At 39.8% G+C, this 27,760-nt stretch overlaps 1 protein-coding gene across 5 annotated transcripts in view; it reads left to right on the top strand.

Moving 5' to 3' along the window:
* The window catches only part of OPCML (opioid binding protein/cell adhesion molecule like), an 859,123-nt gene that overhangs the window by 770,641 nt on the left and 60,722 nt on the right, over positions 1 to 27,760 (top strand). For all 5 annotated transcript variants that reach the window (XM_070399259.1, XM_070399257.1, XM_070399261.1 and 2 more), the window contains one exon: positions 3,247 to 3,372. In XM_070399259.1, the coding sequence (XP_070255360.1) occupies positions 3,247 to 3,372 (126 nt within the window). The remainder of the gene's footprint in view (positions 1 to 3,246; positions 3,373 to 27,760) is intronic.

The raw sequence follows: 27,760 nt of genomic DNA, 5'->3' as shown, positions 1-27,760 counted from the left end.
ATGGAATTTTACAAATACTTTTTAAAAAAAAGATAAAATATCAAAGTTTAATTTCAGAATATGCATTTAACTTTACTTAAATGTGCTACGTTTTTACTTGACTCAATATTTTTATGTTCAGTGAATAGCTAATAGGATGATCAATGCATGCTTTTTATAAAATGATATTCCCTAGATAAATACTGTGAAAAGCAATATAAATTCCTGCCTTAATACAGTGTAAAAGTCCACATTTTATCCAGAAAAAAAAAAACAAAAAAACACAACAACCCATAAACAAACTTAATTTCAATACATAGATTTTAGGGAACTAGAGAACAATATCGAATTGCACACAAGAAATCTGGTCACAATAAGTAGTTACAAGTCCACTGATATACTTACTGGCCTTTTTTCAAATACCTTTTAACCCAGGACCCCTCACACTATCAGATGAAGCGGACTGTATGGGACTGAAGGCCCTGAACCGGGGGCAGTGTGCGGAGATCTGAAATGTACTAAATGAGCCCCACAAACTGGTCAGTGCCTGCCCACACCCTTCTGTGTCTTCCTGCAGAGGGAGACTCCTGGTTCTGGAGAGAGAATGTCAGGTGGCCTGGCTCACCCAACCTCAGCAGACAGTATCCCCAGGCTCCTGTGGAAGCAGCACTGAAGCTGCTGTTCTCTAAAAGTGAGAAGCACTATTGACATTTCTAAGCTCAGAACTATGTTTTTAACAAGCCTGAAAATACTGGAAAATAGCGAGTTCAGTTTTCTCTAGAGGATGCAGTGCAGTTAGAATATACACCCACCACCACTCCCTACCCCCACCCCAGTGTGTATCTGGATAAAATATGTGCAATGAAATTTCAGGGCAAAATCTGATGCCAGAATAATCTAAAACATGGCAGATTTATACCGGGAGTGATTTTTATTTATTTTTCAAATGTGGATTCCCTTAAGAACTCAAATGTTCTACATGTTACTTACAGCTTCTCCTTCAAAAGACTTACCTCTAAGGTCTGAGCAGCATAAAACTTCAGGCTGCGCAGTCCTCAGAATCGAGCATGGGCCATAATTCTCCTTCGCCACTGACTCGGGGTGGTTTGGAATTAACTAGCACTCGACCTGTAGGGTAATTAATAATTTATAATTAAACTGGCAGTTTGAGTATATCAGCATAACTGTAAGTGCGGCGCCTCTTGTCTCTGTTGTCTTTCCTTTTATTTTCTGAAAGAAAATTGAGAAGAAAGGTTAGAAGCTTTGCGGCCCCCCACCCCTACCCCCACCCACTCCAGTTTTTGGATTTGTCCAATGTATTCTTTGGATCTTTCTTTCAAAGACGAATCAAGCATGTACCTCCTCAGCCTTGTGCCAGAGCCTGAGGACACAGGGATGTGTGAAATTCCATCCTCATTCTCAAGCATTTCCATCTCTAAGTAAAGGGACAGGCGTACAACAATCAGCTGGGACACAACAGGCCTAGCCCCACCTGCAGGGAGCTTGCCACAACATGTAGCAAAGAGAGATGGGGGGTTCTCTTTTCAGGGTCTAGGTCAGTGGTTCTCAACCTTGGTTGCACATTAGAATCACCTGGGAATCTTATTAAAATCCTGATTTCTAGGCCTCACCATTAGTAACAAACAGAATTTCCAGAGGATGAGGCCCAGAAATCAGGATTTCAACAAGATTCCCAGGTGATTCTAATGTGCAGCCAAGATTGAGAACCACTGGTCTAAGGGGAGGTGACCTTTGAGGACCCTTGAAAGTTGAGTCATCTGTTTTCAGGTAGAAAATGAAGAGAAGACAAAGACAAGCAAAGCTATGGAAGTCCTTGTGCGTTGTCACGTTCCAGGGAAGGTGGGTCCACTATCTGCCAAGTGCTGCTAGTGAGGTCTGCACCTGGAGATGAGGTTTGTTGGTAGGTTGAGGGGCTAGATTTCAGGGGCGTAGGTAGGTCATGCAAAAGAGGTGTTGTGTGAAGCCTGGTGGGCAGTGGTGAGCTAGAGTAGGTAGGGGAGCGGTTTGATTAGATGATCGCCTGAAAAGGTTCCTCTGGGCACAGGCAGGGGAGAGGTTGGAGGGATCCAAAGTTGGAAAGAGAACAGGTGGGAGGTTTCAAGTGGAAGGCTATCGTTCATGTGAAATTTGGTGAGAAATTCAACCAGGACAAGGGCTATGAGAAGTAGGAGTTGAGGGGAATCAGGGTATTTTCTAATGTTGACTTTTGAGTTGAATTGAGAGAATCAGGCCTGCAGGTGGGACAGGGTAGACGACAAAGCCAGGGATCAATGTCAGCCTTTGCAATGCTAAAGGCAAAGGGACATGGACCCAGCCCATGAGAGTTCAAGAGTTTATTGAGAAAGACGTAATTATTGCTGTCTCCATATTCGTCTTCCTTGTCATCTGGTAGTTAACATTTATTGAGTGGTCCTTTCCTATCAGGCACTCTACAAAGCCATTATTTTGTCTAAACCTCACAACACAGTTAGTTTAGCAACTTTAGCTACTACTATTATCTGTACTTCGCAGCTGAGGAAACCAAGAGGGGAGGGCAGTCTACCTTGCCCAAGATTATTCAACAGGTGAGGAGTTGAGCTCTAGAACCCCCGCCCCTAACCACTGGGGTATTATGCTTATGCTTTGTAACACAATATTATAGTCGCCATAGTAGCAGGTGCAATGAATTCCTGACTCTGGTTGTGCAAGCCAGAGGCAGTTTTTCTGTGTTTTAAGGAATGAGAAGGAATGTTCAGGTAAAGAAATGTGGAAGAAAAGAATTGCAGGATGGAATAATTGGTTCAAGGCCAAAGAATATGAAAATGGCTAGAAGACACAAGGAAGGGTAACTAACTCAGTGTGGTTGGCTTTACTGAAAAATAAAAAGGGCTTAAGTGGGGGCAACTCATGCCTATTTGCTTAAGTCAGCAATTCCACTAAAATAAATGAGCATGTGGACAGACAGGAACTCAGAAAACATTGTAAGTAGTTTCCTTTTGGTTTGACCTTTCAATCAACAAGCATTAATGTCCTTGTCTTCAGTTCCTGTGCTTCTTCCCCACCCACACAACTGCCTCCTGCTGCAAGACATAAGTGCACTGTAAATGTGTTGGTGGCCATATCCTTGGCCAATCAAGAAATCTGAATATTATTATTGAGACACTACTCATTAAAAAGCATGCTATATGAATATTTATAGTCTAGCACCTTCTTTTGAGTGTAAAGACTCATTATCATGTATCTATTATCTTCTCTGTTTCTTCATAGTCCCTCCACAAATCATGAACATCTCCTCAGATATCACTGTGAACGAGGGAAGCAGCGTGACCCTGCTGTGTCTTGCTATTGGCAGACCAGAGCCAACTGTGACGTGGAGACACCTGTCTGTCAAGGGTAAGGCATGTACCTATAGAACCTTCTTAGAGCCGGTATTTTGAAGACTTGATTCCATTGTACATCAGAACTTCCAGAATCAGAAAACAATGCTGTTTGATACCAGAGTAATGTCAGAGCAAAGGCCACACCCATCAGTCACTGAGTTTCCCATTCCTAAAGGAAGATTTATAGATAATCTTTACTGAATTATTATTTCAGTCCTTTTTATGACTTTATCTGATTTTTGTGTTCCTGACTATGAAGAAGAGAGGTGCCCTAAGAATAACTTCCAACAAAGAAACTGATTTTTCAAGGTCAAGATTGTGTGGGTTAGTTGGTGGGTTGTCCTTCTTGAGTAGAGTGGAGAACATGGCAGTGTCCACTGGGACCACTGACGTCATTGTGTGTCCAGGAGAAAAAGGGTCTCCATGCTCAGTACTTTTGGGACATCTACCCAGAGCCCCATATGTTTGACCTGTTCATATATAGCGCTCTCTAGTAGAGGAAAGATGAAAGAAATGGTGAGGTGTGCGTGGGGGGAGAGGGGGTCATGCCTGTGCCAGGCCCCAAATGATTAGTAATGAAACATCAGCTATGAGCATCTTCAACTTACTAGGAAGGGAACCAAAAAAGACAAGAGGTCTTATGCCCTTGGAACTAAAACTTACTCCAAGTTGAACTTGAAGAGATAAACACAGAGCCACTTGATATATTTACATTGTTAGTAGAAACAATGATTAATTCTAGAAATTATACAAGAAACAAGTGGCTCCCTCAGGCAACAGAAAATCTAAACATGCAACCCAGGGAAGAGGAAAATGTGGAGTATGCATGTGTATATGATGTAAAAAGAATAGAGATCTAGAGAAAACATAGAAATAAATCTTAGTAACCTTGCACTAAAAACTTGATAAATTGGGCTTTATATTACTTGAATACAGCTGTCGTAACAAAATACCATAAACTGGATGGCTTAAACAATAGAAATGCATAGCTCTGGCGGCTAGAAGGCCATGAGGAAGGTGCAGTCAGGTTGGTTCCTTCTGAGAGCTATGAGGTGTCTGTGTCTGCCCCTGCCCCTCCTGGGCTTCTGGTCGTTTGCTGGACATCCTTCGTTTCTCTGGATGTGAAGGTGCATTGCCTGATCTCGGTCTCATCTTAACATGACCTTCCTCCCTGTGTGCATCTCTCGGCCAATTTCTTTTTTTATTTTTTTTTTATAAGGACACCAAACATGATGGATTAGGGCCCTCACTAATGACCTTATCTTCAGTTGATTACCTCTGTAAAGATCCTATCCTATATAATAGAAGGCTAATATGCAAATAGTCCCCTCAGGAGTTCGACCAGGAGACTGGGAGTTCAATCACTGGCTATGACATGTGGTGACCATCAGGGGGCAGCGCAGAACATGTTGGGTCACCAGTGGGGGCAGTGGGACACTGAGGGAGTGAGGGAAGGGGGAGGTGGGGAGACCAGGGCGTGGGGAACCTGATCGCCAGCCAGGCCTAGGAATATTACCCGTGCATGAATTTCCTGCACCGGGCCTCTAGCTTCCAAATAATGTCACATTCTGAGACACAGGAAATTAGGATTTTAAGGTCCTAATCTTTTGAGGGGGGTGCATTTCAACCCATAACAGGCTTAATCAAAATTTAAAAAAACCATTAAGATATGCATAAGCCATGGACACAGAAAATAGTGTGGTGAAGGCCTGTGGAGGGGGTGGGGGGCAGGGTTGTAGGGATCAAAGGGGGGGAGGGGACATCTGTAATATTTTCAACAATAAAGATACATTTTAAGACAGAATAAATGAAGAGACAAGCCACAGACTGGGAGAAAACATTTGCTGTACTTACACCTGACAAAAAGAATTTACATCTGGGTTATGTGAAGAATTCTTACAGCACAATTGTAACAACCCACCTTGAAATGAACAAAATATTTGAACAGACAATTCACAAAAGGAGATATGTGAACAAAAAATAAGCACCTGAAAATATGTTCAACATCTTTATCTTAGAAATGAAAATCAAACAGTGCTGAGATACCTCCATACAACTACTAGAATGACAAACATTAAAAAGACTGACAATACCAAGTGTTAGTGAGGATGTGGAGTGACTGAAACTCATACATTAACTCTAAGATGTGAAATGGCATACGCCCTATGGAAAAAAAGCTCGGCAAGTTATGATGAAGTGAAATATACACTTAGCATGTGACCCAGCAAGTCACTTTTCGGTATTTTAGCAAAAATAAATGAAAACAAAAATGTCCACAAACATGCATTGTACTCAAGTGTTTATAGGGACTTCATTTATATCAGCCTCATACTAGAAATAACCCAAATAACTATCAACAGTTAAATAAATTTTGATATATTCTTACAGATGACTTCTCAGCAATTAAAGGAAACAAACCATTGATACACACAACACAATGGATAAATCTCAACAACACTATAGAGCAAAAGAAGTGAGATACAACACAATACAGTGGGGCCTTGACTTACGAGTGTCCCGACTAACGAGTTTTTTGAGATACCAGCTACCTCTCAGCCGATTTTTTGCATTGAGTTGACAGAGTAATTTGAGTTAACGAGCTCCTTAACCAGCTCGGTCTCGAACGAATTAAACTCGTAAATCAAGGCCCCACTGTACATGCTGTATGATTTTATCTGAAATCATAGAACAGACCAAAGTAGTCAATAAAGACTGCAATCAAATCAGTGCTTACCTAGGGTAGGAGTGTTTGAAAAAGTGACTGCAAGGGGGCACCAGGGAATTGTGGGGGTTGATGGAAGTATTTTATATCTTGAATAGGGGGAGAGTGACATTGTGTAAGTTAGTCAAAACTAATCAAACTGTACAATAAAAATAGGTTCACTTTATTGTATGTTAATTAAGTCTCAATAAAATCTAAACATATAGGGTAGAGATGTTACAAATGATGATCTGAAATGGGTCTCTTAGTTTGAAACAAAAATCATGTGAGCAGCACTTACAAGTAAGAGACTGGGTTGGGGCCGAAACCGGTTTGGCTCAGTGGATAGAGCGTCCGCCTGCGGACTGAAAGGTCCCAGGTTTGATTCCGGTCAAGGGCATGTACCTGGGTTGTGGGCACATCCCCAGTGGGGAGTGTGCAGGTGGCAGCTGATCGATGTTCCTCTCTCATCGATGTTTCTAACTCTCTATCTCTCTCCCTTCCTCTCTGTAAAAAATCAATAAAGTATATTTTTTTTTAAAAAAGAGACTGGGTTGGGTACCAGGAGCGCCGTGTAAGCTTCCACTATTGCACTCCCTCCATGCATCTGGAGAATACAGCTTTCAGCCCTGCCTTCTTCCACGGAAAGACATGCTAATGAAGGCACAAATCATCTTTGTATAAAGGCTTCATCTATTGACCCCCAAATGCCAATATTATAAAGTCGAATTAACAAGAATATCAAAGTGTATATAAGAAGCCTCACCCAGCTCTGTGTTAGCATAACCACAGCAATAGTGTGTGTTCCCAAAGACAACAGCCCCATGGGGATTTTGCTCAAAGTCAGGGAGAATTTTGGATTTACATTATATCCAAAATATGTCTAACCTTCAGACCAATTTGTACATATTTGGTGAAGTCCGGTGTTTGTAGAAATGCTAAAAATCCCAGGATGCATTTATTTGATCCTAAATACAGTTCTCTAAGCCTCAAATCTCTGGAAAAGCACTTTGGCATTGTGTAAGTGTTTTTAACAATGTTTATAGTGGTCACTGATAAGATTTCCCTCTTAAAATAGGGAGATCCATCCATATTTCCAATCTTTTCTACAATGTAATAGTTGCAATGCAGCCTTGAAAAAAAAGATCAGAAAACCCTAAATTTAAATGATCCTGCCTCTTTAATTCTCCCAGGAATGCTCTACTTTTCAAATTGCCTTTTGTTTCTCTGCAGCCCTGGCCTTCACCTTGCATTTCCCCTATTGTCCCCGCCACCTCCCCCCTACCCACACACACATAGTAATGACATTGAAGAATTTAAAGTCAAAGCATAATTTCTCAAGTTTAAAAAGCACTGGAACCTGGTGGGTTTGCGAGTTTAAAAGCCTCATCTACTGTGACCACCTACATTTATTTTAGCCAGCGACTCCTTCTCACCTGGAGTTGAGCAGGCTTCGGAAAGTCTAGGTTATTAGGTTCAGAAGAGCAGCCAATAGAACCTGAACATCAAACAGCTTTTTTAGAATAATTTACCGGTTAGTTCAGCATGCAAGAACAAGAAATAAAAGCTGCAATGACATTTCTGTTGACATTCCAGTGGGATTACTTTGGATAATTGAGCTCACTGGACATCTGGGTTCCCCAAATGCTAATGAAATACATTAAACCTGTTGTTTAAATTTGGGGATCTATATAACAAATGAGTAAACAGACTTTTATGAAGAAAACGAATATTTTAATGAGCAGATTATTAAAGATTAAAAATATCGGTAACACTATGGTTTAAAAAGACAGACCAAGAACATGCCCCCCAATCCCTAGAAATTATAGAAAAGAGATGTAGGCTAATGACTGTTGGCATAAGAAACGTCCAAACCTGTAGAGAATTTTTATTTATGAGTTTATTTGAGCCATGCTGAGGATAGTTGCGGGGAAGCAAAATCTCAACCGAGTGAGAAAAATCTCTGGAAAATGCCACTTTTACAACTTACTTTATACATTAAAATCACAGGGGAAGGCATAAGGTGGTTACATGAAATCCATTGGTGGTAGATTAGGAAGGTGGGAGAAAGCAAAGTGGGGAAATTTCTAGGATCAGAATAAAAGTAAAATGGAGAGATTTTTTTGCATTGGTTAACAGGATAATTAACAATTAACACTAACAGAACATAGAAATGGTCTAGGGCAGCGGTTCTCAACCTTTCTAATGCCGCGACCCTTTAATACAGTTCCTCATGTTGTAGTGACCACCCATTTCATTGTTACAAATTGAACATAATTAAAGCATAGTGATAAATCACAAAAACAATATGTAATTATATATGTGTTTTCTGATGGTCTTAGGCGACCCCTGAGAGACCCCTGTGAAAGGGTCATTCGACCCCCAAATGGGTTGGGACCCACAGGTTGAGATCCGCTGGTCTAGGGGAACAAGATAATGAGGGGTTCGCTGGTCTTGGTGTTCTGGTGGGAGATTGTCCCCTGTGGTGTCTGGAAAAAGTGGATTACCCTGACATTAAGCAGATAATGTGTTGCTGGTATTTTATTTTTTGTTTGTTTTTTTTAAAACACATTCATTTATATAGATTTGCTAGAAAATATGGCACTGTTTGTCAGCCTTCACACATGGAAATCTGCACAGAATGGTCTACAGTTTAGGAAATAGGATAATGATGGCATCCCAGGCATTACCACAAAGATGTTCCAATAAAAAGAGTGGGTAGGTCCCAACGCAGGCAGGCAAAATGGACTTGCGAGTGGCCAGTGTGTTTGGAATACAATTGTGAAACAGGGGTGTTCCAAGTATATGTGTCTTCCTTGCTGAGGGACAGAAGAAGAGGCACTGGCCCAGCATTCGGTGGGAGACTCATGAATATAAAACCAAAATAATGTGAGAGTTGCAAAGACAGGGGTGGCAGAGGAGGCGGTGCAGGCTGTTGAGTTCTAAGGGGGGTTGTCTCTCCCCCTCAGGATGCCATACTAATCCACTCATCTGGCTCCCTTTCCAATGACGTATTTGGAAAGGCCCAGATGTTTGGGAAAAATAAAAAAAAAATTCTTCTTTTCTGGCTCCTCTCCATGGAGATATGAAGATGACAGCTACTCACCTAAGAGTTTGTTACTCTTACAATCTACTCATTTATAGTAATACCTGAGGGAGAAAGTGAATGAGTTGTTTCACGAAAGTGAATTTTCCAGGTAGCTGAAGCTGACTCCTTAACGCATTGACTTGAGTTATTTATAATGGAAGTATTTAAAATTATACTACCCTCTTCTCTCTTTCCTTGAGTAAGGTGAATGCCATGTATCCTCACCTTTATAATGTAATACAAACATCAGACATATTATTTGTTTGTATCTCAGCATTTGGAAACTAAGATAACCAGGAATATGGCCCTAAAATACTATTTAAATTCTTGTGTGTGTTTTACAGTTCCTCTCTTTCTTCCTTCTCTCTGATCAGACTATTAATTGACAATTTCTCCTAAAGTCAATGTACTTGCCTTTTAGCAGCCACATTTCTTCTGATTCTTTACTTCTAATTTGTTCTGAATAAGAATTTAGATACCCAGCTTGCTTAATTCTGAATAAGAACCTAAGTGGTGGGAGAGAACTTTTTGTGAGAAAGGGCACGCAGTTTTATGAATGTGATAGATGGCACAGATGACAGCTGTTTGGTGGGAAAATAGTGTTTGGTTTCTTCTAGATATATGTAGTTAATAGCTGAGTGAACGCCATGTGAACTGAGAGAGCAAATACCAGCATAGTCATTATCCATGATTGTGACCAGATTGAGCAGGACTTTCTACTTTTTAGTCACTGTGCTAGATGTGTAGGTTGCAAAATGTACGGGTCCAAGAATGTCTCTACTATAACCTTTATTTTTCATGCAAGACATGCCCGAGAAGAAAATCTTAAAATAAATTGCCAAATCCTTAGCATTTCCAGTGAAAGGGGCATTGGCCTGCCCTTAGCTGTGGGTGTCAGTTTCCTGTGGCTGGTAGTGTTATCTCATGGAGAGACAGACCATGAACCTCAGATTCTTACAGAGCTGAGACCAAAATCTGACCCTAGCCCTTAGCAATCGGAGTAGCTTTAGAAAAATCAATTTGTCTCCTTGATTCTCAACCTCCTAGACTGCAAAATGGGAGCACTTATGTCTGTTCCATCCGGTTATTTCAAGGATGAAAAGGGAAAACGAATGGAAGGCATGTAATATTCTGGACACATGTAACATGCCCAGCGGATCTTTCTACATTGCTGTTGTGCCATGTTTTTAAATTTCTTCCCAGAATCCTTATAGTTTACATGGAGCCTGGAAATGGATTGTGACAGTATTGTAACAGTTTGCTGTGGGTCAAGCCTTGTTCTACTAGTAAACTCCACATGTTTTAACTCATTAAATGCCCCAGCAGCCCTGAGAGAAAAGTGCTAAGAATTATTATTATACTTTTTAAATTATTATGCCTGTTATTCTACCTATTCCTACCTCTGTCTTTGATTTTTATTTCTTGACAGTCTTGGCTTATTCATTAGTGATTTAAGGTCTCTCTTGTCCACCTAAAATTTTGGAATGACATAATAGTTTTACTTGAAATTGCTGCATATGGGAAACAGTCCAGCTGTCCTTCAATGGGGGAATGGTTAAACAAACTGGTACATCTCTACCATAAAGTGTCATTTAGCAATAGAAAGGAATGAACTATTAAGACCTTCAAACTTAGATGGATTCTAGGGCATTGTACCTCATGAAAAGAGTCAGTCTCAAATGGTTGTATACCATATGGTCCCACTTTTATAACATTGTAAAAATGGCAAATTATAAAGATGTACAACAATTCAGTGTTTTGCCACAGGGTGGGGCAAAGGAGAGAAAAGGGCAGCTTAAGGGAGTTCCCTTATAGCAATGGAATAATTCCATATATTGATTGTTTCAACAGTTATATGAATCTGTATGTGTAATGAAATATGGAATTATACACAAAAGAAAGCTGGTTACATGCAAAAGCTGGTACAGTCCAAGTAACCTCTGTAATGCAACTAATTGCATTGTTCTCCTATCTGTTAATCAAGTATTTTAGTTCTATAACATGCCACCACTGGGGGAGCTGGTGATGAGTCCATGGGACCTCTCTCTACTATTTTTGCAACTTCTTGTGAATCAGTAATTATTTCAAAATAAAGAGTTAAGCCTTGGACGGTGTGGATCAGTTGTTGGGCATTGTCCCATGCACCGAAAGGTTGGTGGTTCGATTCCCAGTTAGAGCACATGCCCAGGTTGCAGGTGTTGATCCTGGGTGGGGGTGTGTAGGAGGTGACCAATTGATGTTTCTCTTTCTCTCCCCCTCTCCATTCTTCTCTCCCTAAAAATCAGTAAACTATTAACATATATATATATATTTATAAAAGAAAAAAAATAGGAATAAGTGAAATCAATCTTAGTTTTCCACTCATAATATGCTTATGTAGGAATTTATTGCCTATAAAATATTTTCACATGCATCATTGCAAGTGAGTTTACAGCAGCTCTCTAAACTAGGTCAGAGAAGGCATGGCCTGCCTGATTCAGATGTAAGGAGATAAACTTGGGAAAGTTAACTAATGATGAATGACTCGGAGCTAACTGAAGTGGTAGGTCCATGGAAGGAACCGACTTCCTGTGTTCCAAATCTGAGGCCCTTTATACCGTACGGAGATGGCTCCCATGGCTTGAAGTTGAACCGGTACGGTATAAAATGATACATTTTCTCACATTCTGCTTGTTATCCGGGGCACCCAAGGGTGCTCACTAGCTTTGAGCATCACCCCTGCTCTTATATTGTTCTCCCTAACTCCGCACTTACCTTCCCATACCCAGGGATTTTTCTAGCTACCACCCAGAATCTTTCAAAGAAAAGCACAGCCTCCAAATGAAAACCACATTCTTGCCATTGTCTGCTCTAAGTCCCTGTTGTTTCTCTGCTTCAATTAAAATAAACCCGCGGAGACCTCCCAACCTCATTTCTTTTCTAAGCCATCCCAGGTACAAGTTCCCCGCCACTAACAGGAATTGCCCATTAGTTGACCTGCTGCATCACCCAGTCCTGCTACTATTTCTTTGTCTCTCTCCAAGGCAGCCAAGATCCTTGTTTCTAATCTGAAGTTGTGTTCGGAGCCTAATTAATCCCCAGAGTGTGAGAAAGAGGTGTCTGAGATGAGAAATCAAGGTTATACACATCTTGCTCAGTAGAACGGTTATGGGCAAACAAGCTGTTTCTCTCACATTTCTGCAAAGCAAATTTATGTTCACTAACTCCAGTTCTTGTTGTGAACGAGAAGTGTATGAAGGTCTAGCAATGTGCTTTCCACCATATGGGTGCCCATATGTTTCCCCCCTTTGCTTGCGAGCATTTTCGCTTTGGCATGCACATATGCCTGTATTTTTGCAACTTAACAATATTAAAACTAATCCCATTTATGCTCCTTTTGGGTAAGTTGATTGAGTCATAAATTCCTGAGAATCTCTTCCTTGGGAGGCTGAAGTTCTTTTGTGTGAGTAGGGGGAGGGCAGAGCAAGTTCTCCTGGCAGAAGGATACTGGCACCCAGCATCGCTGTGTAGTTGACGTAGCTGATGACCCTGACCCTGACTCCAAAGTGGGGACTCTATTCCTGGAACACTAAGGAGTATGGGTTCATGATGTTTTGATGGTATTTATCTCTTCTTTCCTCAGGGGAAAGAATTCAAGAAGAACTAGATAATAATTCCTTAGGTTTCTCTTCCTAAGGGTCCAGGCGAAATCACTCATCTTAGAGCAAATACAATGTCTGGAGGTGTGGTTCTTGGTTGCGACCATACTGAATATTATTCACACTCCTCACACTGAGAAACGATGTGCCTGAGAAACGGGGCAGCTGGAAATTAGGCTTGCATTGAATTCTGCTTAGCTTCTTCACTGGGCTTTTTAGATTGCATAAATGAGAATGAATATTACTATGTATAATACCAAGGGAAAAGCTCAGCTCGATTATAAAATTAAAATTGGACATGCCGCCTGATGTCTGTTGTAAGGCTATCCCTATATGTATGTCTTTTGCATTCGTTTCTTCATTCATTTGATATGTTATGAAGACTTGAGCATCCCCCCTGCTCATTGGTTGCCCTGTAGCAACAATAGCATGCAAAACAGACATGATGTTTGCCCTTATGGAGTCTATAGTCTCATCATGGAGATAGTGATTCATCAGATTGTCAAAGTGCAGTAACTGCTATGATGGGCAACAGGGAGGTATGCACTCGTCCAGAATAAGTCTTCCCTGTGACAGTGGCTGGCGCTTGAGCTGACATAGGAAGATGACCAGAAAGTTAACTGGGAGCAGGAGTAGGGATGTGTGTTGGGGCTGGGCTATGTGGAAACCTTCTAGTCAAGGGAAGCATGTGCAGATTCTCCGAGGTAAACTAAAGAACTGTGCTTTGAGTTTGTAGGAAGCAGGAGAGACACTGGATGAGATGGGGAAGTTGGGGGCCAGCTCACACAGAGCCCTTTAAGGAAGCTGGTCTTTATTCTATGAGCACTCGAAAGTACAAAGGGAGCTGCGAGTCAGAGAGCTTGGAAATGAAATGTTCATGTGTCTGGATTTAACTAGGAACATTTCCTGTCTGATCCACTCATTCTCTATGTAAATATGGCAAATCACTAAGCCTCGGTCTCCATTTCTCCATCTACAAACCAGAAAAGAGTGACTAATAATATGATTCCCTTATGCAGGAATGGAGAATGGAATTTGACAGTATCTATTCCAAATAATGTTTAGATTATAATGTAAGAATGGATATTAGCATATATCATAGCAAGTGAAAAGCCCGGCTAACTCAAAAGGAAAATTGGAATTGGCAAGGCATCCGGTGCCGCCTGCCGTCTGCCATAGGCCTTCTCAATGCAATTGCTACATGACATTATGCTATTGGAGTCCTTTGGACACTGATAAAATTGAGACCAGCTTTACAAGTACAGTAGATCTAATTGTCCTCAGCAGTGGGTCCACGGTGACTCTTCCTGCTGAACAGAAATCATAGACTCCTAGAGCAAATACCGAGCAGCCTGGATCCACACAGTCATCCGGAGATAATGTCCTTTAATTCAAACATTGAGCTCCTTTATCTGGGCAGATGTTGAAGGAACCTCAGAGAAGTTTATTTCCCCCTACCTCCTGGAGGAGCACCCTTGATAGTAGATTTTTTATTATTATTTTTTTTTATTGCTTAAAGCATTACAAAGGGTATTACATATGTGTCCTTTTTTTTCCCCACCCTTGACAATACCCCGGCTTCCCCTACCCCCCAGTGTCTTATGTTCATTGGTTATGCTCATATGCGTGCATACAAGTCCTTCAGTTGATCTCTTACCCCCCTCCCTCCTGCCCCCCAACCCTCCCCGATAGTAGATTTAAAAGCCGTGGCCGGTGTGGCTCAGTTGGTTGAGCATCATCTCATGCACTGAGAGTTCACCAGTTTCACTCCCCATCAGGGTACATGCCTTCCTCTGTCTCTAAAATCAACAAAAACATTTATATTTTTAAAAGACCGGAAGGGCCAGATGTATGCACCTGCAGTCTCTGGTATTCCTTTTCTCATAGGCATTTCCATTTCTTTCTAACAAATGTCTATGTCTCTAGGACAAAAGTTCCTATAAATCACTTTTTCTTGCTCAAGCTATTTTAATTGAGTTGCTGTTACTTACCGTTGAAGCAGTTCTGATGAAATTCACCATGTGGTGTATGAGGTAGCATGTAACACAGGTGACTGGAGCATAGTCCCTGCTCTATAGAGCATAGCCTGGCTGCAGTGTGGTTGGGGCCACCTCTTTTATATATACACTAGAGGCCCAGTGCATGGATTCATGCATCAGTGGGCTCCCTCAGCCTGGTCTGCACCCTCTCGCAATCCAGGACCCCTCGAGGGATGTCGGAGACCTGGTTTTGGCCCGATCTCCGCAGGCAAGGTCGAGGGACCCACTGGGGCATGAATCCATGCACTCGGCCTCTAGTATGCATATAAGATCTCTCATTAATCTCTCCCCAACTCCCCCCCTTCCCTCTGAGATTCATCAGTCTGTTCCATGTTTCCATGCCTGTGCATTGAGCATCTGCACCCTGGTGGTCAATGTGTGTCATAGCTACTGGCTGGTCGGCCAGTTGCTTAGGCTTTTATATATATAGATGAGACAGGTAGGGGGCTGTGTAGGGTCTTTTCAAAGCTACTGTCTCCACCGGGGGTTGGAGAAGATGAAGATTCTAGGAGTTACCTAAGGAGTTCTGGGTGGCTTGCAGAGGGGATTCCACATCTAAATCAGCTAGAATCAGGCCAAGAAAAACACACCAACTCTAGCTCTGGGTTCGGCAGCAATCAACCCCAGGAGGTCACCACCTCCTTACACCCAAGTGCGCAACTTACATCCAGGTGATCACGGGGTGTGTTAAGAGTGCCTATGACAATGGTGGCATTGAGGACACAACAACGAGTGACATAACCCAGCCTCTGTCTCCTTGAACTCTCCTGCTCTGAGAGCAAACGTGGTTTGTCTTAATTAATTGCCTCATTAATTAACTAAATTTTCTTTGAGATGGTGTGTTCTGCCCTGGCCAGAGGTAACCTCGCTCCCTGTAATTAGGCCATTTGAGAGTGGATACTAGGCTTACACATTTGTGATATACTCTAGCATCTAGCACAATCAATGCCTTGAAATTTAACGTTGATCAAAACAAGTATCCATTGAATGAATACATGCTTATTTGTGAATCCTATACCTACCTTCTAGGAGCCAGAGAAAAAGAACGAGGTAGGCAATAGGGATCTGTTTAGACTAGTCCCCGGATGTAGGAAGAACCATCTGGATGGAAAGGAGGGATTTTGATATGAAGGATGCTTGTGGAAGGCACTTAAGTTTGATCTGTATTAGGTGGTGGTGGAAGCTTGTTCTTTTCTTTCTTTGTCCGCCCTCTCTTCTAGTCCATCTTGCCTAAAAATTGTATGCTGCTCTAAGAATCAGATAGTCTTACTGCTAAGGTTTCATTTATTTCACTTTTTTGGGGTCAATCCTCACCCAAGCACATTTTCCATTGGTTTTTAGAGAGTGTGGAAGGGAAGGGGAGAGATAAAGAGAGAGAAACATGGATGTGAGAGATACATCAATTGGTTGCCTCCCGCACGCACCCTGACCAGGGCCAGGAATCTCCAGGGTTCGAGCCTGCAACTGAGGTACATGTCCTTGACCGGAATTGAACCTAGAACCCTTCAGTCCATGGGCCAACACTCTATCCACTGAGCCAAACCAGCTAGGGCGAATATTTATATCACCATTCAACCCAATAGTGAGACTTCCATCAGCCTAAGTCTCAGATGACAGTGACTCGTGATCTGGAAGGAGTTCTTCAATTCCTGACCAATCACGTCCTGAGGAAAACCCGCGACTATTCTGGGGACTCCTTAACTCAATGAAGGGGATGCACCCCAAGAGTTGGGATGATGTGCCTCACCGCATACAATTCAGTTTGGACACATGAAATGAGTGATTTGAGCATCTTACAGTAATGAACGCGTCTGTGTGCCACCGCGGTTTTGTCTCAGTCTCTGCAGGCTCTTTTCTTTCTGTCTCCTTCCTCAACCACCCAGCTCTGCTGGATTCCAGCTCCAACATGACAGAGATAAAGATGTAACCCCAGAAATGGTGGGGGTGCGGGGAAATCCCCTCCTCCTCCATTTAAAGGTGGAGACCAGGCTGGGTCAGCTTCTCTCTGTGTGTGAGCTTCAGAGGAGGGAGGGGAAGCAAAAAGACAAGGGCAGCTGCTTCGAGGACTTTACTCGGAGTGGGGCCCTCAATGTTAGGAATGTCCAGCCTCAGAGAGGTGAACTCCACAGGGTCAAGGGGATCTGGTGTCCTAAACAGAAATAGTTGATTCTCGCTTTGAATCTGGACTTCACAGCTGGAGGCCGATACTAACTCACACACAGACAACAACTGGAGTGGAGTGAGGAGGTGGGGAAAGTTCATCTCCCCCGGAACACCCACCCAAGGGCGCCACTCCATGGCCCTCTGCAGAGCCTCATTACTCCAAGGAGGCAAGCACTGCTGTCCGTTCTGCCTTTTCTTTCTTTGTGATTCCTTTTTATCCCTGTACCTTCTGTGTTCAAAGTTTCCCACTCTAGAGTCACATTTTGGGGAGAGTCACCCCTTGGAGAGCTGGAAATAGTTTGTTTTCAATGATACTCTGGATAGTTGGCTCCTAAGAGAAATGTTTAGTGAAGTAACGGAGACATTCAGAACTCCTCTTGCTGAATTCTTCTCCTTTCCCCACCGGCTTTGCTCAGCTCGCCGCCACGCTCCACACCATTGCCATCCACAAATGCTTGCATCCGGGCTCTCCGGGGCCTCCTCCTGCTCCACTGAGCCTGTGCTGATTTGTCCCTGCACAGCAGGCACCGGATGCAGTAATTACATCTGCAGTGAAAGGGTCTGTCTCCCTTATGGGCAGTAAGGATGTTGCCAGCTCTGCCAATGAAGAAATGAGCCCCTTTCTTAGAGCATCCTGGGCTGCAGGGAGCTGTGTATCATCCCAGGACAAGGAATTTGGACTCTTGTCTTCTTGGGCCAGGCTGTAAACCAACCACTTCTTACTTTCTCCCCTCCCCAGCACCCTCTTATGTTCATTCCTGACTCAGTTCCAAATGTCCCACAGCACTGCAGATATGTTTTTGGCAACAGTTCATGTCCAGAGGGCACGGATGCTGTTAGAGCAGAGATAGCTTGGCCACAGCGCTCTGAGTCATAGTTGAAGAACCTCCTGTATTTCTAGCACCTCTGGTTGTGCCTAAGGTGCAATGTACCTGGAAGCCGCAGGTGGCACCTCCAGCTGAAATCACACTCCTGAGAGCCCAGCCGCAGTCAGCAGAGAGGACAGAGAGACAGCATCTGAGCTGAGGCAACTGGCTGGCCGCCACGTCCCTGTCTCCTGGCGTTGCTGCTGCAAGTCAGTTGGCCTTTGCTCTTGTGCCTTACCTACCTTCATTCTTTTATTTAATATATATATTTTTTATTGATTTTTTACAGGGAGGAAGGGAGAGGGATAGAGAGTTAGAAACATTGATCAGCTACCTCCTGCACACCTCCTACTGGGGATGTGCCTGAAACCCAGGTACATGCCCTTGACCAGAATCGAACCGGGGACCTTTCAGTCCATAGGCCGACGCTCTATCCAATGAGCCAAACTAGTTAGCGCCCTACCTTCCTTCTTAAGATCTATTGATCCTTCCAACTTCGTCACGTCCCGTGGCTATGTCTGATCCTTGGTAACTGCCAAGCCTTCCTGTCCTGCCGACTCTCTGGACTTCTGATTGTTTGCCTGCTTCGCCTACAAGTTCCGATCTAAGAAAGCATTGCAATGACATTGTCATCATTGCCATCGTCGCTATCACCAGAACGGTCCCTTAAATTTTTCTGACTTGCCACTTTCACTTAATCTCATTTGGTTTTCACAAAGGCCTCCTGTCAAAATGCAGACAGAGAAATAAATATGATAAAATAAAATACAGGGACAAGCATACACATTTTATGTAGAAACAGGGACCTAGACTGGCTAAATTGATTGCAGCAGAAAACAACACTCCTCCAATTATTTATTTATTCATGGAGTCATTCAATCACTCAAGAAAGGATTGGTGAGTGCCTAGTATGTAGCAGCCGCTGTGTTGGACACTGGAGTTAAAAAGATAACATTTTGCTCTGTGAACTCACATTTAGTGAAGACCCAGGTATAATAGCAAATAGCTATAAAACAATGCGGCAGGTGCACTAATAATACATTCAAAGTTTTGTACATTTGTGTGTTTTTTTAAATATTTTTATTGATTTCAGAGAGGAACGGAGAAGGAGAGATAGAAACATCAATGATGAGAGAGAATTGTTGATTGACTGCTTCCTGCACACTCCCTAGTGGGGATCGAGCCCACACCCCGGACATGTGCCCTGATCTAGAATCAAACATGACCTCCTGGTTCATAGGCCTATACTCAACCACTGGGCCATGCTGGATTTGTAAGAGAGCTTTGTGGATTTGTGGATTTGTAAGAGAGGATCATTTAACTACCTGGGAAATATAGGAGAATCAGGAATGGCTTCCTGAAAGAAGTGGATGCGCCTCTTAAATGTTAGTCAAACTTTTAAGACTTGAAATTATTATTATTATTATTATTATTATTATTATTTAGATCCATATGTAAGTAAGATTATAGAGTATTTTCCTTTCTCTGTCTGAGTAATTTCACTTAGCATGGTGCCCTCAAGGTCCATCCATTATTGGTGAACTTTGACAAACTTACACATTTTTAAATCCACCACCCTATTTAAGGTGCAGCACATTAGCACATGACCATCAATTCAATAGGTTTCCTTATTTTCATACCCAGTGTTATCCTAACTCCTAGTTTGAGTCAAATGCCATCTTTTCTATTATTAAATATTAAAACTTTTTATACACAACATATTTAGACTCTAGAAAAAATATAAATTTATATAATCATAGACTATATACTCTTTTTTTCTGTCTTCTTTCACTCAGCTCTTTAGTTTCATTCATGTTGTTGTATGTAGTTCTTTCCTACTTATTGCTGAGTGGTATTTCATTATATGAACAAACCCATATTTGTTTCCTCATTTGCCAAGTTGATGGACATTTGATTGTTTCTAGTTTTGACTATCCTATATAATAAAAGGCTAATATGCAAATTGTCCCCTTGTGAGTTCGACCAACTGACAGTTTGACCGCTTGCTATGACATGCGCTAACCACCAGGGGATGGTGCGGAATGCAGGAAGGCCCTGGCCAGCAGCCAGCAGCCAGGGGAAAGAAGGCCCTGGCCCTGGTTGCTGGCCAGCCCTATGGACCCTTCCCATGCATGAATTTTGTGCACCGGGCCTCTAGTTTTGAATAAAGCCACTATGAACCATGATGCACAGATTTTCTCATGGGCATATATGTTTCTTTCTTTTGGGTAAATGGAAGGGATGGAATAAGTTTATACTTAACTTTACAAGGAACTGCTAACTGCTTTTCAAAGTGATTGCAACATTACACTTCTATCATTATGTGCTTGCTAACATATGGTATTCTCTCTTTTATCTGTTATCTCTTCTAATCAGAATATTGGGGAAATCACATCCTGGTTTTAAATTGCATTTTTAGTGAGTATCTTTTCATGCACTTTTTGGCAATTTATATATCTTTTGTGAAGTATTGGTTGAAATCATAGACTATTCTTAATGGAGTTATTTCTCTTCTAAATAGTATGTTGTTATAGTTATTAATACACTCTAGATCTAAATCCTATGTCATATATATGTACTGAGAATAGTTTCTCTCAGCCTGTGGCCTCCTTCCTCATTTTTTATGGTGCTTTTCAAAGCTTTTAAGTTTGATGAAGCTGACTTATTAATATTTTATTTTATAATTCTAGTTTTTTAGATCTTATATAAAAACTAGAGGCTCAGTGCATTACATTCATGCACAGGTATGGTCCCTAGGCCTGGCCAGCAATCAGGGCAGGCCAGGGCCTTCTGACTGCCTGCCGGGGTCTTCATTCTGCGCCGCCCCCTGGTGGTCAGTGCACATTATAGTGAGTGGTCGAACTCCCTAGGGGACAATTTGTATATTAGCCTTTTATTATATACGATAGGATGTAACTCAAGGTTATAAATGTTGTCTCCTATGTTTTATTGTAGAAGTTTTAGAACTTTAGCTTCTTTGTTTAGGGATAAGATCCACATGAGTTAATTTATGTGCATGGTGGAAGGTCAGGTCTCAACAAATGAGACTTATTTTTCTTCTATATGACTATTCAGTTAATTCAACACCATCAGTTGAAAATACTGTTCTTTTCCTAATGAATAGGATTCTATGTCAAAATCAATTGAGCATTATTTGGATCTCTTTCTGGACTCTATTGTTCTTTTAATTGATATGTCTATCTTTATGCCATACTATACTATTTTGATCACTGTAGCTTCATAATAAGTCTTAAAATCAGAAAGTATCGTCACTAAATGTGCTATTTTTCAAGATATTGGCCAATCTATGTTCTTTGTATTTTTATATAATTTTAGAGTCAGTTTGACAATATATACCACAAAAAAGCCTACTGGGATTTTGATTAAAAATACATTGACATTTTTGGACAATATCTATCTGAACGATATTGATTTTCCAAACCATAAAATAAATTCTACCATTTATTTAGGTCTTGTTTAATGTTTTCAACGATGTTTTGTAGCTTTCAGTGTAGAGTTTCAGGGTATTTTTAAAATGTCAATTGCTCACTGAAAACCTATAGAAATAAAATGTTTTGTTTTTATATTGACCTTGCATCCTTGACAGCACTAAATTTATTTATTAATTCTAATATATTTTAGATTAGTTAAGATTATTTTACATGGTTGATCATCTTCTGTGAATTAAAGCTGTTTTATTTATTTATTTATTTATTTACCAATCAGTATGCCTCACTTTTTTTCATTGCCTTATTGTGCTAGCTAGGTTCTCCACCAATATAATGTTAAATATTAATAATGACAGCTGACATCTTTGTCTTGTTCTTGATTAGAAATAAAACATTTTACTTTTCCCCATTAAGTGTAATGTCATCTGTAAGTTTTTCACAGATGGCCTTTATCAGATTGAGGAAGTTATTTTATTTTCCTAGTTGATAAAAGTTTTATTCATTTTGTTTTGTTTTTTGTATTGTGTGTGAATGGATATTGCATTTTTTCAAATGTTTGGTTTGGCATCACTGAAATGATCATCTAATAAATGATGATAAATTATATGTTGATGCTAAAATTGCATCCTTAGAATAAATCTCATTTGTTTTAACATACTATCATTTTTGTGTATTACTGGATTAAATTTGGCAATATTTTGTTAAGGATTTTTGCACCTGTGTTCATGAGGGCTGTTGGTCTGTAACGATATTGTCTGGTTGTGGTATTCAGGGTAATCTAGTCTTTATAAAATTATTTGGATAATGTGTTTCTCCCTAAATTATTTGCAGAAAAAGTTTGAGTATATTTGGTGTTATTGGTATTACAAAGCAATATTTAATCATAGTAATGGTTCAAGGGATCTGTGTCTTTTTTATCTTTGTAATGGAAATATCTCAGCATTCTCCCATTAGGTTTGATGTTGGCTTGAGAGAGTTCTCTTATCATATTAAATAATGCCTCTCTTTCCATTTCAATAGAAATATTTAGTTCATACAGGACAGGCTTTATGAAATTAACTTTTTGTGACAAATTATAGAAATAATTCTATGTATTTTTTAATCAATGTATATGTAAACGATGACGTTACATTTTGTAATGTTGAAATATTACATTTGTTACTATTTTGTTTATTGTTTATTATTAATAGTAAAATAGGAATGTCTGTAGGTTACCACATATTTAAGAAACTTGTTTGTAAGTATTGTTTATATTATCATAGCTAAGTGAATGTGCAGAATTTTCATTTTTTGTACTCTGGATCATTTTATTTATTATTATTATATATTTTGCTGTGTGAAATTTATTTTATTTTTTCCATTTTCATTTATCTCCTCTATGCCCTCTTCAACCTTCACCCCCATCTACCCCTATTCACTACACAGCTGTCCCTGTCCATGAGTTCTGTTTTTTTTTTTCTTTTTTGCTCAATCCCCCCACCCCTATCCCCAACATTCACCACCCCCCACTGGGTACTCTGGATCATTTTGAATAGAATAAGAAATTTATGTTTCTTAAGAGTTTGGCAAAAATTACATTTTAACTCTTTCAAGTTAATGCCTAGTTCGTGAGTAGTTCTTTGGCAATTTTTTCTAACACGTTATTGTTGTCGATCTTGAATTAATTTTTGAAATTTATTTGATCAATTTTGATAAATATTTCATGGCACTCAAGTTTACAAATATTTAATTTAATGTATGAGAAAACAATAGTAGGTACTGTATGAAAATATATACAATATACAAGGTATATATAATTGGTGTGTATATATATATATATATATATATAATAAAATACTTCATAAATACTACATAAATATAGGAAAAATATATATCCACACAGATAGATACTTCTGTTATTCAGAATGTGTGAAGCCTTAATTCATCATTTGTTTCCTCAAACTTTATGAAACCAAGAGTGAAGAATAATAGATTTTAATAGAGTGTTTTGATGCATTTCTAATACATTTTGCTTTCTATATTTGTCATAAATTTTAAAAATAATTAAAGCTTCACTATGAATTGTTCCTTTTATCAATGTAAATGCCTTCTTTTTACAATTTAATGATTTTAGTCTTGAACTTAACTTTATCTGACATGAGAATTGCACTTCCTGCTTTGATTTTGTTAATGCTAAAAATATGGGCCTAACTGAAAAAAACACACAACTTGTGTTATTCTAATTTAGGTGTATTTTTTGTAAACTGACAGAAATATGTTGTTTTCCTTTTTTCTTTGTAGTCTGATCTGAGCCTCTTCTTCTTCTTCTTCTTTTTTTTTAATGGGGAGTTTAACCCACTGTAAGGTATTATTAAAATGGATGTGTTTATTCCTTGTCATCTCTTTGTTTTCTGCTTTTGTTCTGTCTCGCCGTTCTCATGTTTTATACTTTGTGCTATTTGAAACTCATTTTCTTTGCTTTTATCCTCTATAGTTTTTTGAAATGAATCTATCATGTTTTTATTCATGCTGGTACTTACATTTAAGTTCCCCAGAAGTATTTTTAATCTGTGTGAATCTAATTATTCAAGCTGAGTGAAATGTGCTTGCGCGCACTCCTATTTGAGACAAGAATTACAATGGCTCCCTCCATCCTCACTCCTACCTTAGCACTCATGTTTCCTATCAAAATCACATTTTAATTTGTAATCCGAGATCACATATTGATACATGTGTACATTCATTTAGCTTAATTGTCAGATTTATAACAATTGCTCTGCCTCATCTCTTTGAGTCAGTTCCCCACTAGGCCATTCATGAATGCTTTATAGGTGCCATTCATTAGCTTTTCCCTTTGTTTCCTCTCTAAGTTGTTTGGAATACATTTTAAGACTTTAACAAAGAGATGTGTGAGTGCTATATTTTCTGATTCTTGGGATATTTTTTTCTTTCACGTGAAGAATATTGATTGAAAACCTGTTTTGCAACAATAGCTGTGGTAGATGCTGACACTACAATGATAAACCACACGGACACCATCGCTCAAGGACTGTGTATCTAGAGATCTTTCTGTTGCCAGGAAATACAATGGGCATCTTCCCTGAGTATAAAACACACAGGTCACAATCTTTATCCTCAAAACTCCTGTAGTCACCACATCCTTATATTTGGCATTTAGTGGAAAAACAGAGCACGCAAGGGCCTTATTTTCTGATGTTTATAACTTTATGAGTAATTGACTTTCTGCTTAGAGGTACGAAGATATTCCTTTCTTTATCTTTTTGTTTAAAACCCTTTCCAGAGATGTGGAAGTGTCTCTCCTAACTGACCTCTAATGCATGGTGATCCCATTATGCATGCACAAGCCTTTCCTCAGCTCAAGGAAGTATCTATCAAATACTTGATTATTGGTTCTCTGTAGTTTGTTCTGAGAAAACATAATTATACACATGTTGGCTCTTCATTCTCTCTCCTTCAAATCAGTCATCTCTCTCTCTATCATTAAATTTTTCAATTGCCTTTTTCTGTATGCAGTAGTCTCCCTTATCCATGGGGGATTCTCATTCCAAGACCCCCAGTGAACATCTGAAGCTGTGGCTAATACTGAACCCTCTATGTACTATATTTCTTTCTGTACCTACACATCCAATGGTAAAGTTTATAGATTATGCACAGTTAGAGATGAACAACAATAGCAAAACAGAACAATTGCTAGTATAACAATGAACTGTAATACAAATTATTTGAATGTTGTCTCTCTGTGTCTCCCTCTCTTGTTCTCTCAAAACTTTATTGTACTGTGCTCAGCCTCTTTCTTGTAATAATCTGAGCTGATACAATGCCTTGCTAAGTCAAGAATTTTCACCCTTTCACTTAAAGGAAGCTCTTTCCGGCTTCTCTTTGGCATATTCTAGATGCTAGTATCACTGCCCCTGTGCTATGGGGCCATTGTTCAGGAAAGTGGTGGTATTTGAACAGAAGCACTGTTAACCCAGATGGTTACTGAGTGACTGATGGACAGGAGTGGACACAGTGTGGGTACGCTGGACAAAGGCATGACTCATGTCCTGGGCAGGATGAAGTGGGACAGCCCCGATTTTATCACTCTACACAGAGCAGCATGCAATTTAAAACTAAAGAATTGTGTTTGTTTGATTTTCTGGAATTTTTCTATTTAATATTTTCACACCTTGGTTAGCCACAGATAAAATTGTAGAAAGCGAAACTGTGGGTTAAGGGGGAATAACTATACACATCCAAGTCCTTATCTTAGGTATTTTCTTGAAACAATCGTTCATCTTATCTTTGTTCAAATGTGCATTACTTTCGTTACTAAAAACTCATGGGAAATAACACCTTATCTGTGAAGTTACTCCCTACAGTCCAAGTGGGTGGTTTCTTCAACACTCAGGAAGGGAGGAGTCAAACACATCACCAAGAGCACTCCTTGTCCCCCTGACTCTATTGGCCACAAGGCTCTTAAAAGTCAGACTTGATCTTAGATCATTAGCCCAAGTGTCACCTACAGTATAACCAACACCATGAATCTAATGATTGTTTGCTGAGTGTTCACATTGTGCAAAGGCCTGTGTGGTGTGGGAGACACACAGACAGAAAAGATCTAGACCAGGCCTTTCAGCGAGGTCTGCGTGGCAGTTGAAACCAGCTCTAAAAAGGTGTGTCTTCTAAGGTAAACTTTTAGAATCCTTCATTTTTCTTAATAATCACAAACCTAAACCAGTGCTGTGTGGCCAAAAGAAAAGGGAAACATGTTGCGTATCCCTCAGTGTTAGGCACTGTGCTGGCTAAATGTGTATTACTCTTTTATTTGACTCTATACCGCATGCATATAAAGTAGATAATATTGTTATTTTTCCAATGAGAAATGCAGACTCCATGGATAGTTTAATAAAATTTAGTAATACTCATAGAGTAATAATCAACACCTCCCGCATCCTGTTTTATTTTTGTGTTATAAGATTGGCAGAGGGTCTTGATTGGTGAGAGAAGAGGCTGCCCGTGTTTAGGGTTGGCTGGTGGCTGTGATTCCTAATTCAAGAGTGCATGTGCTTGTGTTTAGGATGGAGCGACACGTGTAGGATAATCTTGCACAGTTTTCAAAAGTATGCTGGGCTAATACTAAATTTTTAGTTCAAGAAAATAAGCCAGTTTGCTGAAATGGAAGCAATATTGATAGTAACATCTCTAGTAAAAAATAAATAATTGTGAATCAGAATCAGAAGTCAATCCAACCCCAATCAATAAGATTGTAGCCCTGAATGACATCTTGGCTGCATCCTCATGAAAACTTCTGAGCCGAACCACCTAGCTTGCAGTTCCTAAATCCTTGACGTGCAGAAATGGTGTGTGATAATGTATATTTATTGTTTAAGACACCAACTTGTAAGGTCACTTGTTATTAAGCAATAGGGAACTAACTGATGCACCCTTTCATAGGATTAACTCTTGTATTGCTAATGGCTGTTCAGTCTTCTCATGGTTGAAGGCTTATTGTTTACGTAAGGAGAGAGGTAATAATGAGGTATATATTCTACTTGCATCCTTTGTAATCTTTGTTACATAAAGACAAGTTAGCCATGATTTTAAAATGTCTCTGTTTACTCAGTCCAACTCCATTTGCCTTATAAGTAGTATCCTTTCTGATTAATTTGGGGAAATAGATGATGATGCTTCAATCTCAGCTTTCCTAAAAATATAAGTATCATTTTTTTCTAAATTATTGTAAGTTATTTTAATAAGAAGATGGGGAAGATGCATTTGGATCTTCTAGTGCAATACTTTTTTTTTTCAATGTTTTAAAACATTGATATAGTTTTGAAGCATAAATCTCTTTTTTGCTCTTAACAAGGATACATAAAAGGTCTCTTTATATGTTTGATATGCTAGGCTGTTTGAAAGGATCCAACACATCTATATAGCCTTCATTATTCTAAACAAGGTGAAATATGTATAATCTTTGTGTTATTGAGGTAGAAAAATCATATCAATTTTTAAGAAAAAATTATTTTTGTCTTCTTCCTTATGTATTCCCTTTATTATTTTTTTCCTGTCTCATTGCACTGGCTAGAATATTCTAAAACATGTTGAACAGCAATGATTATAACTGACAGACTTTGTGTTATTTCTGCTTTCATATGGCCTCTAGCATTTTTTTTTCTGGCAAGCTTCTATTTTCAAAGAGATCTCATTTCTTGAGTGATAATAAATGTTTAATTTTTACTATTTCATTCTTTTTTAGGATTTCTAGAACTATTTGCACTTGTAATACTGGCACATCTTTCTATTCCTGGAGTCCAATTTCAGACCCATTTTATTTGTTTACTGCATTATTAGGTTCTATTTGCTAATAGGATTGTATTGTTATAATTAGAGCACTCTATGCAATAGCGGAGACAGGAAACCACACATTCCCTGACAAAACATAGATGATCAATACATCCCAGTAAAAGTAAAGGTA

This window comes from Myotis yumanensis, unplaced genomic scaffold (assembly GCF_028538775.1).
Source record: "Myotis yumanensis isolate MYYU_CA2020_CCGP unplaced genomic scaffold, mMyoYum1.0.hap1 SCAF_19, whole genome shotgun sequence".
Classification (NCBI taxonomy): Eukaryota; Metazoa; Chordata; class Mammalia; order Chiroptera; family Vespertilionidae; genus Myotis; species Myotis yumanensis.
Note: the sequence above shows the minus strand (reverse complement) of the source record. Positions and strands in the feature narration are given on the sequence as shown.